The sequence below is a fragment of the Corvus hawaiiensis genome, chromosome 6 (assembly GCF_020740725.1).
Source record: "Corvus hawaiiensis isolate bCorHaw1 chromosome 6, bCorHaw1.pri.cur, whole genome shotgun sequence".
NCBI classification, from domain to species: Eukaryota; Metazoa; Chordata; class Aves; order Passeriformes; family Corvidae; genus Corvus; species Corvus hawaiiensis.
The window spans coordinates 36,151,927-36,169,540 of NC_063218.1; the positions used below are offsets into that span (position 1 = coordinate 36,151,927).

Consider the following 17,614-nt stretch of genomic DNA (forward strand, 5'->3'; position numbering starts at 1 on the left):
GGCCGGAGCCGGGGCCGTCCCCGGCCCCGCCCGCCCGGCACGGGCTCGGCAGAGGGTCGGGGGGCGGCAGCGAGGGGCCGGGTCGGGCGGGGCGCGGTGTGCCCGCCGCGCTCTGGTTGTGGCAGCTTCACCCCGGCCGCCGTCCCCGCCGCAGCCTGAGGGGGGCTGAGGAGAACGGGAGGTTTTTGGAAGAGGCGCATAGAGAAGCCCCGGGCTGGCCGGCGGCCCCGCCCGCAGGCTCACGCCATGCTGCGGGCGCTTCCCCGTCCCTGAGGAGAGGCGAAGGGGCGGCAGGGGACGGCGGCGGCGCGGTTGCCAAGGTAATGGGAGTGGGCTGCTCTCTTCGCCGTCTTTTTCCTGCTTATCCGCATCTGTGTAGCGAGCCGTTGTCACTCGGCTCTGCCCTGGCAGCGGGATCCCGGTGCTAGTCCCGCCGCGGAGAGCCGAGCCCCGAGCCCCCGGGGTGGGAGTTCGCTCCCCGTCGGTGGTAGCGGACAGGTGCAAGGCGTGTGTTCTGCGTGTGTGTTACGTGTGTGTGCCTGTGTATGTGGTGCCCGGCCGGGGGGAGGCCGTGCTCTGCTCGGGCCGTGCGGACCCCCGAGAGCACCGCGGCTGCGGTTTGCCCTCCCGCGGGGTCTGGAGGAAGGGGCCCGGCCTCAGGTCCCGGCGCAGGACGCAGGAGGTGCCCGGGCGGTGCGGGGGTGCCCACGCCCCGCTGGGCGCGGCTCAGGGGACGCGGTGTCCCGGCAGGTGTGCGGGCAGCGCACGGGAGCCGGAGCTCGGTGGGGACGCAGGACAAGAGTTGTGGTGCCCAGAAACCGCAGGTCTTTTCGGGGGAGGCCTCGGAGAAGGACTAGGGGGAGCAAGCGCTGGGGTACAGCTTGAAGGGGGAGCTGGTGCCCTGTGGGAAAACTTGGAAACTGTTTCGCTTCGATAGCGTATTGCAATAATACACTTCCATCCGCCGGCAAAGTGCGTTTGCATGAAGACAGATTGGTGTGTGAGAGTAAAGCTGCCAGGCATTCTCATCCCAGAATCTTAATCTCCTGTGACACTGAAAGCCTGCTCTTAGTCACTAGCAGTGATGGCATAAGTAGAAGAGTGTGTTGCAGGGCCAGTAAGAAGCTTCAAGTGTTTTTTTCCCGAGGAAGGTGCTGGTTTTTGTATAAATAACGGCACGCTGCCGCTTGTACGCTGCAGTCATAATAGCAGCCGGGGCGGCCGCTCCCAGGAGCTGACTACGCCTGTGGCTCTGAGCTTGGCGTCCCGTCTGCACCGGCACTGCCCTCGCTGGGACGGCCTAGGTAAGTCAGGGCTTCCTTCAGCTGACCGGCACGGGACTTGCCAGAACTGCATCTCACTTGTAGCCTGTGTGCTACATGATGCTTCCCTGAAATTAAAGATACGCATAATTTGCTCTTGATTGCATTTTATTTGCTGACTGCTAGTGTGTAGGGATTGGAAAGCAGGAAAATTTGTCTTTGATAAATAAAGTCATACTGTAAAACTCACCTTTGTGTTGGCGTGTTGCAGTAGATATTGGTGGTTTCCCACCCCAAAGAGAGCTACTTTTCCTTTGTGTTTCTGGAGGAAGTGCTTTGTGAGCTGTTAGAGTGAAAAGCGCTTCGTAAAGGTGTAGTGGTTTTTGGAATTGCTTGCCGTAGAACATAGTTAAAGAGGTTAACTGTAGTTCAAAGCTTTGGGGATTTTAAGATATTTAGCTTAGGGATTTAAGATATTTGATATCATCCTGAATATTCTCCACGTCCAACTGGGATTTGTTTTTGAGTAGAAGTATATTTGATATCATAATTTTCCTTCTTTTTTTTTCTTTTTTTTTTTTTTTTGGTTTCCAGATTTATTCTAATCTTGCAGATCAGAAGAACTAGGAATTGTTTACTGTGAGGTTATGATCCATAATACTTTCTCACCAGCTGATTTGGAACACTTTCACTATACTTCCTTGTAAATATGCTTTAAAAGAGGTCAGATGTTGAAGAGCAGTTACTGACTTGGGGGCATATTGTTACAAGCACAGAATAATAGTGTTCATTGCTTGAATGTGTGTGTGAAATGCTGAAGAAACTGTTTAGACTCAGCCAATATTGACTTTATTTTTAGATGAGCTGTTCCTTTTTCTAATGATCTGACTGACAGAACAATTGATGACGAACATTCCAATTTCCTTCCTAACTGGCTACAAGTGTGATGGGTTAGATAGCCCTTCTTTATTCCATTCTGAACCGTATTAGAGGGGAAAATAGTTATTTGCTATGCATCTTATACTGAGGTTTATGGTAATAGAAGATTGCTGTTCAACTGATTTTTCTGGTTTTTTTCCTTGGTTCCGTTGCCTTCAAAGAAAAGTTGCAGTAGGTTGCTGTATAGAGTAATTGTCAATGCTGCTTACCTTAGTTTCTCCCTGATAGTTCCTGTGATGCCGGTGGTACACATACCTGTTTTAATCAATCATGCCCACGGATAAGAGGAAAAGGTGTGTCCTCTTAAAGCAGCAGCTACCTCCTTGCTAACCATTTACAGGGTGTTTCACTGTCTAGCATGTAATTCTGGTGAGCACACTGGTACAGCAGAGGTGAGCAGAGCACTTTTCATTCGTGGCAGTAACTCTGCTTTTGTTAATGCTTCTGAGGCAGCTGAGGAAAGCTGAATGGATGGACAGGAAGTGCTAGGCTTTGTTGTCGTCCATTTGAGCAGGCAAGAAGGGGAGAAAAGGAGAGGGAGTCCTGTCCCAGCAGACTGCAGCAAACTAACAGATGGCAGGGAAAGAGAAGAAGCTAATATATATGGATTGGCAGGAAGAGAAAATAGCTGCAGTGTGTCATTTTAACATGGTACGTTGGGATGCTGTGTTAGTCTGTGGTGGAACTTTGGGATCTTGCAGTGCCATGGCTCAGGCTTCCTAACAAAAATGCAAGGGTGTTGTGGGGTGATGATTTTTTTCTTTCCTTGATAACAGTATGAGTCCTCAGCTTTTCAAGAACGAGGGATAAATAACCCAGGGGCTTTGGCTGGGTGCACCTTTGATATCTAAATCAAGCACTGCAGTTGTATAGTGGCAGAACAAGGGCGAGCTCTCTTCCCATGCCCAGTGTTACAAGAGTACAGTTTTGCCCTTATGATGGGTTATTGTGTTGTTTGGGCTCGTTACCTGGAGCTTCAGTTTCTGGAAGCTGGAAACACCTTCAGTTTCTGGAAGCACACCTTGGCTCTCTAGAGGGGAGATTATAGGAACAAACAGGTCCACTTCACTGAGCAGCCCTGGGCTGTTTCAGGTAACAAATACTGCACTTATTTGTCAGAATTGAAGTGCTCCTGGTTTGTCCTGGGACTCTTCTCAATATCTTCATGGCTGCATTATTATCTATGTCAATTCACACCTCAGCATTGTAATTACAAAGAAAACCTGGGTAAAATAAGAAAATTATGTTGATCATTTGGAAGGATGGTTTGTCCTGGGACTCTTCTCAATATCTTCATGGCTGCATTATTATCTATGTCAATTCACACCTCAGCATTGTAATTACAAAGAAAACCTGGGTAAAATAAGAAAATTATGTTGATCATTTGGAAGGATGTTTCTTCATGTCAGACTTTGAACTGCTGTCCCGAATGTGGTGTAAGATAGCACTCTGCCATGTGAAGTATCAAGCAGCATGGTGGCCCTGTGCTATTACTGAAGCTGTAGTGGTACTTTTAACCCTGTTCACTGGCAGCTCCTTCTGCATGAGGCAAGCTGACCAGAGCTGTGCTGGCCAAGCACATTTCAGAAACTTCTGGGTGGCTGTAGTTAGTGATGGTGGTTTTTTTCAGAAGCATCTGGTCAGTCACTTTGTTCCTGTGGAGTTACACATCTGACTTCCTCAGGCTACAAAATTTTGTCTTTGCATCTTTGAACACTTACATATAGTTGAACATCTGTCTTCATATTCTAAACTGAATTATTATGTTCTTACATCTCTAAATCTATTTTTTTTTCTGCAATTTCTGCCTCCATTCTTCATCTTTTAACTTTCTGTCTGGTGACTGTGAGAGCAATACTTGCATTTTTGTGGTGGTGGGTTTATGAGGGTTTAGAGGTGGATAGAGTACTTTGAAAAATTTGGTGTGTCTTTATATCTTTGAAAATATAATAATAGATATGTCATGGAGAGTTCTAAACTGTTTGATTACAGCTTTCCTTTAATAATGTAGTGGATTTTAAAGTTTATAAAGGATGATATTAGTGTTCCTGTATCCACAGTGTTTTCTTAATCTATATAAATTTTACCATGAAAAGACATTTCCATGATTTCAGTTAGTGTTTCCAGCTGGAGTAATAGCATATTGTGGTGACTGAGGAACGAGCTAATTTCTGTTGTTGTGCTCTATCTATGAAGAGGAGCAAGAAAGAGGAGCTAATTTGTGTTTTTCTTGTTGGTTGTCAAGCTCTAGAAAGATTGTGGAGTCAAGAGAGACTGCTGCTACCCACTTGTGTTGCATCAGATCTCATACTATATTTTAACATCTCTGTAGCGGGTGGCAAAGAATGTGGAGAGAAGGAAAGACAAGAAGATTAAAATTTCAGTGAGCAATAAGGTTCTGACACTCTGATATCCCAGGAGCTCTGCATTGTCATGCTGGAAACAGCTGTCTGTTCCTAGGCTCAGCAGCACAGGTACTGCCCTTTGCCTGCACAGGAGTGGTGCACGTGAGACAGTGAGGAGGAATTAGTGCTGCACTTTTGCAGGAATCTTCAGTTACACACTATAAACACTGTGCTTATAGAACCTGGCATCAGCAGTGAAGGGTTCAGGGGGTAGGTAAAGATCCTCACACTGATTACTGCGAGCCTACTACGCTATGGGGATGTGTGTTGAGCAAATGATAACTAATGGCTTGAAAGTCAGGGTTTAGATGTCCAATTTATTGCTCTGTCATTTGTTGTGTCAATGTGGGAAGTCACTTAATTTCTCTGCAACTTAGTTTATCATTTTGTAAAAGAAAATACTATTTGCCTGTGTCACAGATGAGCAACTAGTTTTAGATTATGTGTTCATCAGTGTAAGAGCAATCTGCCAGAGATTGTATTAGCTCAATTAAACCAACAGTCTTTATAGGAATATTATAGTATAACAGCAGCAGTAGTCAAGTATATTCCTATTTATAATGTATGTAGCCTATATTGGTATTCGTAGCAGTGCAAGTATGGCATTGTGAAGTTCAGGTTAAATGAACCACAGTACTGGGATTTGTAGGCTTTGCTGAACTGTGTGGATGTGTGGTGTATGGACTTGAGCTAGCTAATTCAGGAGTGGCTTAAGTGTTTTTTACATTGCAATTACCGAAGTGATTTGTGTGTAATTTGCATCTGAAAAGGCTGTGTGCTGTTGTGATAAACAGGAGGGCAGTGAAATCATAGTATATTGCATCATGTCCTTGAACTAGGTGGCATGCAACCAGTTGTGTTCATTTGCACCAAGGGTATTTCATGGTGGGTGCCACATCTTCAAGGACACCTGTGCTTTAGGGTAGCAAATTTCCCATTTTATTTGATTGCAGGGTAGTTGCAATTTTCCATCCTCTTGAGAATGAACAACCAGCAAGAACTCTCAGCACTTTGAGGCATTTTAAATGAGATTATACAGTCACTGATCAATGCGAGGCTGGATTGGTTCTATCAACTTGCATAAGACTGCTTGAAGGGAGCTTCATTTGAGCAAGCTCTGTTGGGAACAGGGAGTTTAGGTGGAGTAAATCTGAATCTGGAATCTAACAAGCACTGAGGCCTATGTTTTGTTTGTTCTTTTTTTTTTTTTTTAATTTTAATATTTTCTTGTCAGTTTGTGTTAGAGCATCCATGATTTTGTGCATCTTCTCATTCAGGTTTATAATTGAATCAATTTTCTTCAGTTGTTTTCAGCTTACTGGATACAATGTAAAATACAAAGTGCAGCCCATCCCCCAGAAGTAGCTTACTGTAGTTGCAACTAGTATTTTCTATGGTACGTAAAGGCAAGGCACTTTCAGAGATGGTGCATTTGATGGACCAGCTTCAAAGAACAGGATGCTCTTAGCACACCTTAACTGATCCAGTGGAAGATTTATATTGGAGAATGGATTAGAAGTCTACCCTCAAGCTCTGAATTATCAGTACATTTACCCATTTTCCACAGGGAATGATTCTGGCCAATAAGTTGGCATTGTTGCAAAGCAACAAAATACAGCTTCAGCTTTGTAACTGCTGCTCCTTGCAGGCTGATAGTGCTTAATAAATACTGCTGTAGTTTGGGATCACCACTACACATGAAGTTCAAAGTTGAGTTATAGCTATCTCTTTGCATTTCTAAATTTGTATAGCACTGACACTTGTTTTAGTTAAATATTCAGCATATACTTGCTATCACATTCTTTGTAGCTATCCTTGGTAACAGCATGTTGGCTCAGAGCCTTTGCAAGAGTCCTTGCGCTCACAGCAGTATTATTTTATTGGAAGGGAGATTGATTACCAGTGAACGCTGCATTTTTTTTTTTTCTGAATTCTTTGGAAGAGGCATGGGTGTATTGGAGGCAGTTTCTTCCTGGTATAACATCATTCTGGTCCATTAAAAGTAAATTTAGTATGCAAGTGCCCATTTTAACAATTGATTTCATAAAGGGAAAAAATTGCCTAGTTAACCAGCAATTCATATGTCAATATTCATTACCATCCATCTCCATTCCATTTTTCCTTCTGGTTATCTTGGGAGGTCAGAACCTAGTCAAAGTTAGATGCCAAAAGTTACTTTATATTGGCTTTCACCCCTAGGTTTCCTGGATGTAACATCCAGATCCAGACAGTATTTTCAGCATTCTAGAATAGTGAGGAATATCTGCAGATTTAGAAATACATAAAATCAAAATGGAGTGTGTGGCAACCTGGGGAAAGGGGAGGAAAGTGGTCCATTTATATGGTTTATCAAGAAGCAATCTGATCTCCTGCCAGGTGACTGAAGCAGATCGCCAGTGGCTCACACAAATGGAGCAACCGGAACTGTCCATCCCGAGTGTTGTCTGTTAGACAGTTATGTGACAGTGTGACATGTGTCACAGATGGAGAGAAAATTGCTCAAGACCATGGAGAACACCCTTTTTGGAGGTTGTGTGAGGCCTTGGTCATCCCTGATTAGCAATATTGTTTAGACCATTGCACCATGAATATTTACTCTTTTTATTAACCAACTTACATAATTGGGAACAGCAAGTGATTGGTGAGAAGTACCTACAGACACCTACACATTCGATTGCTCAGGGGCTTAGTTTAAACTTGTGTCTATTTGCAGGAAGCCAAGTAACTTGGATTGACTCATGTCTGAGAGCTAGTTTGGTCTAAAAGATGGGTGTATCCATACTGCATATCCTTGGCCAGAGGAGTCTCAAACCTCTGGCCCTCAGCTGGTATCTTTGTGGCCTGAGGATACAGTGATTGTTGTGGATGGTTTTTTTCCAAGCACAGTGTTTTTAAAAAAAGTGAGATTGTCCTGCAGCCCTCCAGAAGGATGAGGTTATGCATTGTTGGACTTGGGACATATTGGGAAGCTGTATGGTGTTGCAGAACCTTTTGGGAGACTGATGCAGGCATGGAAAAGAAGTAGGAAGCCAAACCCCGTTTAAGATCATCCATGCTGACTCTTGAGAGCAAGTGCTGATGGTGGAGAACTGTGTTCCCAAACCTGTATCCACTTAGGTTTTGAGCTCTACAAAAGAGAACCTGGGAGCAAACTAGCAGTTAAGCACTGTGGGTGATCGGGAGCCCAGAGCTTGCTCCTTGCCCTAATACTGTGTGGAAATGCAGACATACCTGCAGGATGTTTTGAGGCAAGTTTTCCACATGAGATGCACTTAGTTGTGGAAGGGCACTGCACCTTTAGGAAATGTCTGTAAGAGTAGTAGAAATTGGAAACCCCAGCCTTCATCAGGATCCCAGTTTCCCTAAAAAGAAGAGAAAGGGAGTGTCCTGGAACTAGGTCCTTTCTTTCTGCTCTGTCAGAGTGAGGCAAAAGAGTCTTGGCTTGTTCCCTGGCCTAGATATGTGCCCATCCTTCATCCTGCCAGTTGTAGAGTGAGAAAAGTATTGAGCTCTTGTGCTGCAGCACAGGGCACCCTGTGAGCTGGTACCTCAGAAAGAGGAGGAATGGGGTCCTTTAGAACCCTTGAGTTCTTCCAGTGTGAACAAAACTGCTTTCCCACAAACAAGGAGGAATTTTTTTTGGCAAAAATGTGAACATTTAAGTGCAGCTGCTGGAAGTGTTTATACTTTGTTCCTTAAAAAAGGCAACAGACTAAGTATTGTTGATAGTACTGCAATGCTCAGCACTTGCAAGGAGGGGCAGAAGGTCTGGGATAATCTTCTACTAGGAAACTCTTTTCGGAGTAACTTCAGTTATAATTTGATGTCCAGAATGGCCGTTTGAGGGATTTTTAGATGCTTTGGGAGTGTAGTTCACTGATTGAAAGCAGACTTCCTTCTCTACCCGTCCATGCAGGGGAGCAGCGCCATTGTATCCAGGGTGGGGCCAGACCTTCTCTCTGTCACTGCTGCCTGTGGTGTGGCTCACTGTGTGGGGATGGCTCGGGGGAGGACATGCTTGCCAAGTCTTGCCCCACTGGGCATGGTGGTGATGTGCCATGTGTAGTACCAGTGTTTCCCCCTCCTCACCAGAAAGGGAACTGGTAGAGATGGTGGAGTTTTGATTTCAGCTCCAGTCTTCCTGGCTTTTGTCTGTTCAGATGGGTGTTGTATCTGTTCCTTTTGGGAAAGTTATTTCGCTAGTTATGCAGGTTTACTTCTGAAGGAGGAGTAGAGGTGAATTGTGCAGTGGTTGGACTGAGGTACACCAGTCAAAAGCGGAGTATATCCCAGGTAGGACCTGGGGATCTTCTGGTTGGTGTATTAGCCTTGGTCAACAGGATCAACTTAATGATAGGCTGTATATTGCCTTCTGGTATATACAACTTGCTTGGCATGCCCAAGTCCTGGTTTAATGAAGTAATAATTAACCAGAAAAAGAACATGAAGACAAGTTTCTTCCCAGTGCAGTTTTAGAGAGATTTATGTAATAGATGTAAAATATCAACTTAATATTAATGAGGATTAATTGAATTCAGAGTAAGTGATTTTTTCCTTCCATCTCTTCCCTCCTGTCACCTTAATAACCACCTATTTGATCTAAATATTCTAGCAGATCAGGTAGAGATTTTTCCTATTAGGTAATTACCAGTTCAGCAAGGAATGTGGTTATATGATTTCTCAGGCACGTAAAGTCATGTAGTCTAGTTGTATTTCACTAATTAGAAAAAAAATTAACCAGGTATTAATGACATGAAATTGTAATTCACTCTATGATTGTGTGCTAAAGCACTAAATCTCTCATGGTTTGATATTAGCACTACATGTCAATTATAAGCTGCCCTTGAAATACATTGATTACATAGCATAAAGGTAGTTTTTACTTATTGTCACCCAAAATTATATTTCAGCTGAGCAGTCCTGATAGGTATCTCCATGGGAATTCATTTAGCAGATTCTGTTTTCTGTGATTCAGTTTCTCCCTTTTTAACCAACTATCTTGTTTTATCTCAGATGTGCAAGAAATGTTTTTCTTTTTCATTTTCAATGTGCAAATTTTGCACATTGACAGTTCATTTATTATAATGGAGAATAGGAATTGAAATATGACCTTGTATTAGTTTGTTAAATCCAGATGATATTTTCAAGAAATAGTTTGTTTTTCAGGATTTCTTCTAATGTACTTCTTTCTTTCTCTATTATATATAAACCCCAGAGTCTATAAGGACTCCTAGATGTGCTAATTTCTATGAAACACATGGGATTTTGTGTCTGTAAGAGGTTTCTTACAACAGTCTTGTTTCCAATGTTTTTTTCTGACAGCAGTCAAGAAGTTTGATAGCACTAAGGGTAATCTCTTAATTTACTTCTCAGATGTTTTCATTGAATTTACACATACACAGAGATTAAATTCTGACAGTATTTATGGATTAAAATGTAAAGGTGGTTGTATTTGAAATTTTCTAATTACAGTTCTGTATCAGAAACTCTAAAAGGTAAACTGGAAAAAAATTTTCTTGATTTTCAGAACATGTTTTTAATTGGTTATTCTACCTTAAAGTTCACTGATCCTTTTGTGACATATGGGAGCCTTATCTCTTTGCAGCTTCTGGTTTTTGGGAGAGTGAGGAGCCTGATCAGATAAGAGAGAGAGAGGGAACTCTTACTGTGATTTGGTGCATTTTGTCAGCGGCTGCCTGTCTAATCCAGTGTTCTTATGTTTCTTGGGGGAAAAGCAGAAGTGTTCTATAATAAAGAATAAAACATAAAAAGGAAAAAATCAGTGAGAGGCAAATGTACTCTCTCTTTTTAGCGTATTTTTAGGAATATTTTTCAAAGCCTTAATAGGCCATCTTATCCATAAACAAGAAGTTGAAGACTGCTGATTTTCTCCTTGTGTGTGGCAGAGAAAGAGAATGACTGGCACAAATGGTTTTCAATTTTTACCACTTTTGCTGCTGAGGAGTCCAGATTACTGCAAGCATGGCTATTGTCAGAAAAACAGCTGTGGAAAAACAGCATCTTTGAACATGAAAGTTGAAATTTAGAGACCATTTATTTTTTTGAAGATGTGCATTTGGATTTAGATTGCTGGTGTGTGGCTGCAGGCTGGGGTGAGTTAGCCCCTGATAATACACCAAACTGGCCATAGGAGGGAGGAGCTGACAGTACTCTTCAGATAGTAATTGGTGAGGTTCTTAGCTGGAGGCTGTCTTAATTAAGCTGGAGGCTTGATCTAAAAAAAGCCTACATAAAATCTTTGTTTTCTCTTCTCAGCTAAGTGTAGCTGAAATTTCTTTATAAGACCAAGTTGGATTCATTTCTGGCTGATACATCACAAACATGTGCTTAGAGAAAGGTTCAGAAGGCAGATTCTGTTTTCAGTCTGTATAGTGTTGTAGGGTTGACTTCCTGCTTGCATCTGGAGTAGACTGGGCTGACAGCGAGGAGAAAACTGTGTAGGTTTTTTTGATTTGTTTTTTAACAGAGAACTGTGCAAATTAGATGTGGATTTTCACATACATTTATATTAATTAAAGGGTTGCAAATGCAGCATATTAACATAGTATTAGGGTAGAAAAAAGCTGTACTTTGACCATGGGCAGTCTCATTTTTGTTTGCAGCGGGTAGCCTGCATCACTGGAGCCCTAACTCTGGGGTCCCTTCCTGTCTCCTTGGTGGTCGTTTCCCTGGCAGAGATGGAGAGGTGCTCCCTTGGGGCTATACCAAAGTTGCTTCTGGGTCAGAAGTATTATTGCCATGTAGCCAGCAGTTTGTCTGTGCTCACTGAGTGTTAAGTCAGTGCCACCATCCCCAGGCTATTGAGACTGTCCCATCAGAGAACTGGCTGGAGACCAGGCTTTAGCATGGTAGCAGTACAGGAAAGCAATCCTGGAGGTTCTTGGAAAGCCTTGACTCTGTCTGGTACAGTTGGGGAAGAATCAATGAGGAAAGGTGTGCTGTTGGACAACTAACTAGGACAACTAACTAACAAGGAAGGTCTTGTTGGAAATGTGAAAATTTGGGGCTACCTTGGCTGCAGCGACCACAAGATTGTGGAGTTCAGTATCCTGCTAGAGGAAGCAGGGCAATGAGTAAGATTATGACTCTGGACTTCAGGAGAGCTAAGTTTGGCCTCTTCGGGAACCTTCTTGGAAGGATCCCACTGGAATGTGCCGATGGGAAGAGGCGTCCCAAGAGAGCTGGTCAATATTCAAAGATCATTTCTTCCATACTCAAGACTGGTGCAGCTACAGGGAGAAAGTCTGGAGGAAGGAAGACTTTCCTTGGTTGAGGAGGGTTGTGTTAGAGACCATTTAGTCCAATTTGACATCTCCAGTCCATGGGGCCTGATGGGCCTTGTTAGCACACACGAGTGTTGAGAAAACTGGTGGACATCATTGCTAGGCTGTTCTCAGTCATCTTTGAAATGTTATTTCAGTCAGGAGAGGTATTTGAGGACTGGGAGAAAGCAAATGTCTCCCCAGTTTTCAAAAAGGGCAAGAAGGAGGACCCAGGGAGCTACAGACCAGTCACCCTCATCTCAGTCTCCAGAAAAGTGATAAAATGGGTTACCTTGGGGGCCATTTCTAAGCATGTGGAAGACAAGAAGGTCATCTGGAGTAGTTAGCATGAATTCACCAAAGGGAAATCATGCTTAAGCAACATGATTGCCTTCTGTGGTGGGGTAATTGTCTGGATAGGTGAGGGGAGAATATTGGATGTTGTCTACCTGGACATTAACAAGGCTTTTGACGCTCTCTCGTGGTATCTTCACAGGAAAGCTCAGGGAGTGCAGACTGGACATGTGGACAGGGGAGGCAGTTTGAGAGCTGTGTGAATGGCAGGTCTCAGGGGATTGTGATCAGTGGCACAGGGTGTGGTTGGAGGCCTGTCGCTAGTGGCGTCCCCCGAGGTTCAATATTGCATCCTTTATCATTTAACTTGTTCATCAGTGACTTGGATGAAGGGACAGATGCCGTTTCAGCAAGTTTGCTGATGACACAAAGCTGGGAGGAGGAGCCCCAGAGCTCTTTGCAGCTCTTCAGAAAAATCTTGACAGGTTGGAGATTGGAAAGCAGCTTTCTGGAGAAGGATCTGGGGATCCTGGTGGACAACAAGCTGTCCATGGGCCAGCAGCCCTTGTGGCCAAGAAGGCCAATGGTATTCTGGGGTGCATTAGGAAGAGCATTGCTAGCAGTTTGAGAGAGGTGATCCTGCCCCTCCTCTCAGCCCTGTTGAGGCCACATCTGGGGTGCTGTGTCCAGTTCTGGGCTCCTCAGTACCAGAGAGACATGGAGATTATGGAGCAAGTCCAGCAAAGGGCTACGAAGATGAAGAGGTGACTGGAACATCTCTCTTACAAGGAAAGACTGAGGGAGCTGGGCCTGTTCAGCCTGAATAAGAGAGAGCTGAGGGGGGACCTCATCAATATATTTAAGTATTGAAGGGAAGGTGTCAGAGGATGGAGCCAGGCTCTTCTCTGGGGTGCCAAAGCAAAGGACAGGAGGCCACAGGCAGAAACTGATGCACTGTAAGCTTCACCAGAACATGAGGAAGAACTTTACTTTGCAGGTGAGCGTACACTGGAACAGTTTCCCATAGAGGTTGTGGAGTCTCTGTTACTGGAGATACTCAAAAGCTGTACTCAATCCTGAGTAACATACCCTAGCGGACCCTGCATGAGCAGGGAGGTTGGACCAGATGACCCCCAGTGGTCTCTTCCACCACCAACCATTCTGTGGTTCTGTGAAGCAGTCCTGCATCACTGGATGCTGAGTTCCACTCAACTCCCGTATGTTAAAAAGCACAGGTATAATGGAATCCATGGGACCCAGCATTGCTGTGCTTTCACCTTGAAGAGCCAAGAACATGGCCATGTCATATCACTGTCGTATTTTATCTGTAGTATTTTTTTCTTTTTCCTTGTAGAATACCAATGAGAAAGAATTCCATGTTTTTAAAAAGGGTATAAAAGAAAGAGAAAAAACTTGGACAATGGTCAGAGTCCTCACAATTCCTCAAGGGCCCTGGCTTGGCCTGCTAAGGTTTATCCCAGCAGCAGCAGTGCCTTGACTGTGTGGAGGGAATGCCCACACTTGTCTCTGCTTCAGGGTGCACCTCAGTCCTACCTTGTGTCCAGCCTTGTTCTCTGAGATATCCATCCTGCTGTCACTACTGCAAGGTGGCCCTGCTCCTGCTGCTCCTGACTGAAATCCAGCAGGAGATGCTGGGCACTAGTGGGAGTCACTTTTGCAAATTTCTGACTTCCAACAACAGATTGGTTCACTTGTACTGATTACCTTATGTAGATGTTATGTAGATCTACATGTTAGGCTTATGTAGACCTTCAAATTTAATGGCTCCCTCAATATCACCATGAACAGCATGCCAGGTACTACTGTGTGTTGTACATGATGTTATTGTCGTGTTGCAGTGGAGTAGATGAAAAACTTCAGTGCTATGGGGGAAGATATGGAAGTACCAGAAAAGATCAAGTGAGCTGACAGTATAACAAGAACAACAGAATTTGTAAATGTGGATGTTCCGAGGGAATAACGCAATGGGTGAAGTACAGCTAAGTAATGCTGCAGAGCGCTTTTCGGTTAGAAATTGTAATTTTGTTCTTTTAAGAGCATTTCTCAAATGAAAGTTAGTTGCAATTGTTTTCTTTTAAAGCATGCATGTAAAATCTCACATAATATAAGTGGTGAATGTGGTCTTTATATACTGTAGGTGAAGCTGAAACTTGTATGACTTGACATATGCTTTCAACTCTGCTTTGTAATTGCCTTCAGAAAGTTACATAAAATCTCAACCCAGTTCCTGCTCCATTCAATTGAGTGATGATAACCTGGAGCCTTATTCTTCAGTGCCTTGAAATCATGACCAAGAAATATTGTGAAAATGCACATTTGTGTAAATAATTTGAAGTGCTGTAATTCAAAAATGCTTTACCCTGCATCATTTCTGCTGGTTAATTGTTTCTGCATCTAATAATTTTGCTTAGAGAATTTATTCCATTTCCTTTTTAGCTCACAACCTGGCACAACAGTGTAGAGTCTGGGCTTCTAGGAAGACACGAGGTTTAATAGGGGTTAAAATAAATTTATGTCCTTTAAATATAAAATAGTGTCTAAATTGGTCTGAACATGCCTTTAAAGGGTGATCTGTATATATATATTTTTAACTTGATCTTGAACTGTATGTATTACTGAGTTTCAAAATTGGTATATTCATGTACAAATGCATTTGTGCCCACTTGTGTGTGTGTGCATGCATACCTTATAAAAGAAAGAAATGAATGACTTTGTATTGACATAGATTATTTAACCTTGGTCTCTTTTATGTCTTCTTAAAGGGGGTATCTCAGTTGCTTCTGGTTCTAGTGAATGGTGCCATGTTACAGCAGTAGCCTTTTCACTGCTGAGAAAGGACAGAGCTGGGAGATGGTCTGAGCTTGTCTGATTCTAGGCTCTTGACATGTCCTTGGGAGCTGATAACTGACAGCTAGAATGGCTCAGGGCTGTATTATACATATAATGGTATGGTATGTATGTATACTATATGCTGGGGCACTTTGTTGCCTGTGGCAATGTGAAAGTGGGTGAAGGAATAGGAAAGCATCTATTTCCTTAAATAAGGGAGACAGTTTAGTGGTGAATTGTGTTTTAGAAATTAAAGGCATAGGTTATGCTTGTTTGAACATAGATTTTTCTTTTGTTCTCAGTTTTTAATGAAATATGTTGAGATGGGATGTTTCAGTACTTTCTATGTTAAAAAATTGAACTTGTCAGACAGTTTTAATGCCAATGTCTGTACGAAGCAATGTTACTTTTTAGGTTAGGAAAGGTCACCACGCGGCTCCACAGCAGCCTCTAATTTAAATGTAACTTGTCAAGTGTGCTGGTGGAAGAAAAATTGAAAATATAGCATTTGACTTAGAACTTAAAGTGTCTTCCGTGCACCAGGCCCCTTGGGTTGTTTTGTTGTTTTTTTTTTTTTTTTTTAAATAATACTGTTGCCTCAAGGCTGGCATGACCTGGAGGAGATGAGGCAGCAGTTCTGTGCTTCTAGAAGATAAGGAGTATTGTGTGGTTTTCTGCTTGTGTCCTGCTGCCTCTTCCTGGCTGTGTCATGAGAAGAGGTGAGGGGAAGCCGTTTACTCTGAGCAAGCAGCTATGCCTCCCTGGTTCTTGGCTGCTGCTCCAGGGTTGTGGAGAGCTGGAAGTGGCTTGTAGTGTCTGCAGGCGACAGCCGTCAGTGTGCCTGACAGTCTGCTGCACCTGCCGATTATAGTGGGGTTTCACTTCACCTCACAGCAAGCCTTCTTAGCTTTCTGTTTGCAGGTACCTCAAAGCTTCTGGAAAAGTCAAAGCTGTTGTGCTATATAGCAAGGAAAGGAAGTGTGTGAAGTATTAATTGGATATTCTTCTATCGAATGAGGGCTTATGATAAAAGTTCAGAACTGCGGGAGAAATGTGTGTATGTGATGACCCAAACCACAGCTGTGTGTGACTTAGTGGTCCTTGTTCTCTTGGGGTGTTATCCTGTAAACCAGTCACTTCTGACACAGTGTGATAAAATCCTGCATGGGGTGAAGTCTGGAGTGTGATTCCCTCTGTACCGTTCTTATCTGTCTGCCTGCCTGCCTGGGAGGCAGTTGCGTGTCCTTGCCATGCTCCACTGCAGCCTGGAGTGATGCTGACTTTTGCTCCTGTCCTTGCAGTCTGAGCGACGAGAGGCAAACATGGCCCAAGCACCCACTGATCCGAGTAGTGCAGAAACTGCTGACCCAGAGGAGAGTTCTCCAAATATGATCGTCTACAGAAAGGTAAGGAATTGGAGCTGTGTGCAAAAATCCCTTTTCTATGTGGTTGTCTTGTGGAAGGATCCTATGCGCCTTTTGAAGTCAGAGGTATATTTCAGACTGCTTGGATGCATAGCTGAAAGAGTTTTCAGGAAAGTAGGTGTTTCAAACTATAGCATTTGATAGCTTGGAAGTTGAGTTCTGTTCAGTGGACGCACATGAGCTTCTTAGTATGAAATATTTGATGACAAGTTTGAAATCTGTAACTTTTTTGTCATGTAACTTTAGGTAATCGTTCAAGTTTACCACAGCTAACTAAAATAAGCGTACATATCTTCCAAGTTTTATCATACTAAGCACAAAGCAGCTGCCGTGCAGCAATCTTTTGGTACTTCTTTTCTATATTCATATTGTGTTTCTTGTTGCATAATTAGCAGTTTGATTCTTTGTAGGTCCTTGTTCTTACTTCCCATTGCCTTGCTTAAATTAAAAAAAGAGTATTTTCTCAAGTGCTAGGGAAAAATAAGTTAGAGGTAAAATAACAGCAATGTGTGATGTTAAAGAGCATTCTTTCACCATGATAAAATGTCTTATTCTGAAGTACTTCGGAGGTAGCATAGAAGATGAAGGAAAGCTGTCTGTTGACCCATTTGCTAAGGCATTGTTTTATTCTGGGGTAGGTGTATCCTTAATCTTTGAAATTTAGTATTTTTATAGTTTAATGAAATAATGTAAATGTATTTTATTTAGCCTGCAAAATATTTCTTATGTAGTATGCAGAAGTGCTGTATGGTTCTGACAGAAATTTCTTGCATAGCTTAAACAAGCTGCCATTCTGTTATCTTAAGAGCTACAGTGCTAGCTCAGATTAAGTTTCCTTGATCCTGGGTAAAATTACTGAAATATGTTGGGGGTACATGGTTAAGTTTTCTGCTTGCATGACTGCAATCTTGATGACTTTCATATGCTGAGAAAATAATTGAGGTTTCATATGGAGCATGAGTTGTTTAAAGTGTTACTTTTTGATATCCATAATTTTGGTTTAGTTGTTGTGTATTTGGTTTGGAATCTGGAATTGTTAACATGGGAAAAATTTCTGGGTAATGTGTAGGCTTGTTTGTTTTGAATGTGTTATGAAAACACTTTGGCTCCTAATTTGGAAGTAGCACTAGTCGGTTAGTCAGATTTTTTTTTTTCCA

The 17,614-nt window shown here is 43.0% G+C and overlaps 1 protein-coding gene across 7 annotated transcripts in view; it reads left to right on the forward strand.

Annotated features, from left to right (window-relative positions):
* Positions 1-17,614, forward strand: part of RGS6 (regulator of G protein signaling 6) — a 276,484-nt gene that overhangs the window by 3,176 nt on the left and 255,694 nt on the right. For 3 of the 7 annotated variants that reach the window (XR_007204599.1, XM_048308534.1, XM_048308535.1), the window contains exons 1-2: positions 238-320; positions 16,335-16,439. Coding sequence is in view for 6 of the 7 variants with exons in the window: in XM_048308534.1 (XP_048164491.1) it covers positions 16,356-16,439 (84 nt within the window). In the remaining variant the exon portion in view is untranslated. Of the gene's footprint in view, positions 1-51; positions 321-375; positions 499-969; positions 1,305-16,334; positions 16,440-17,614 lie in introns of those variants that run through there. The other 4 variants (XM_048308536.1, XM_048308537.1, XM_048308530.1 and 1 more) reach the window with 4 other exon arrangements.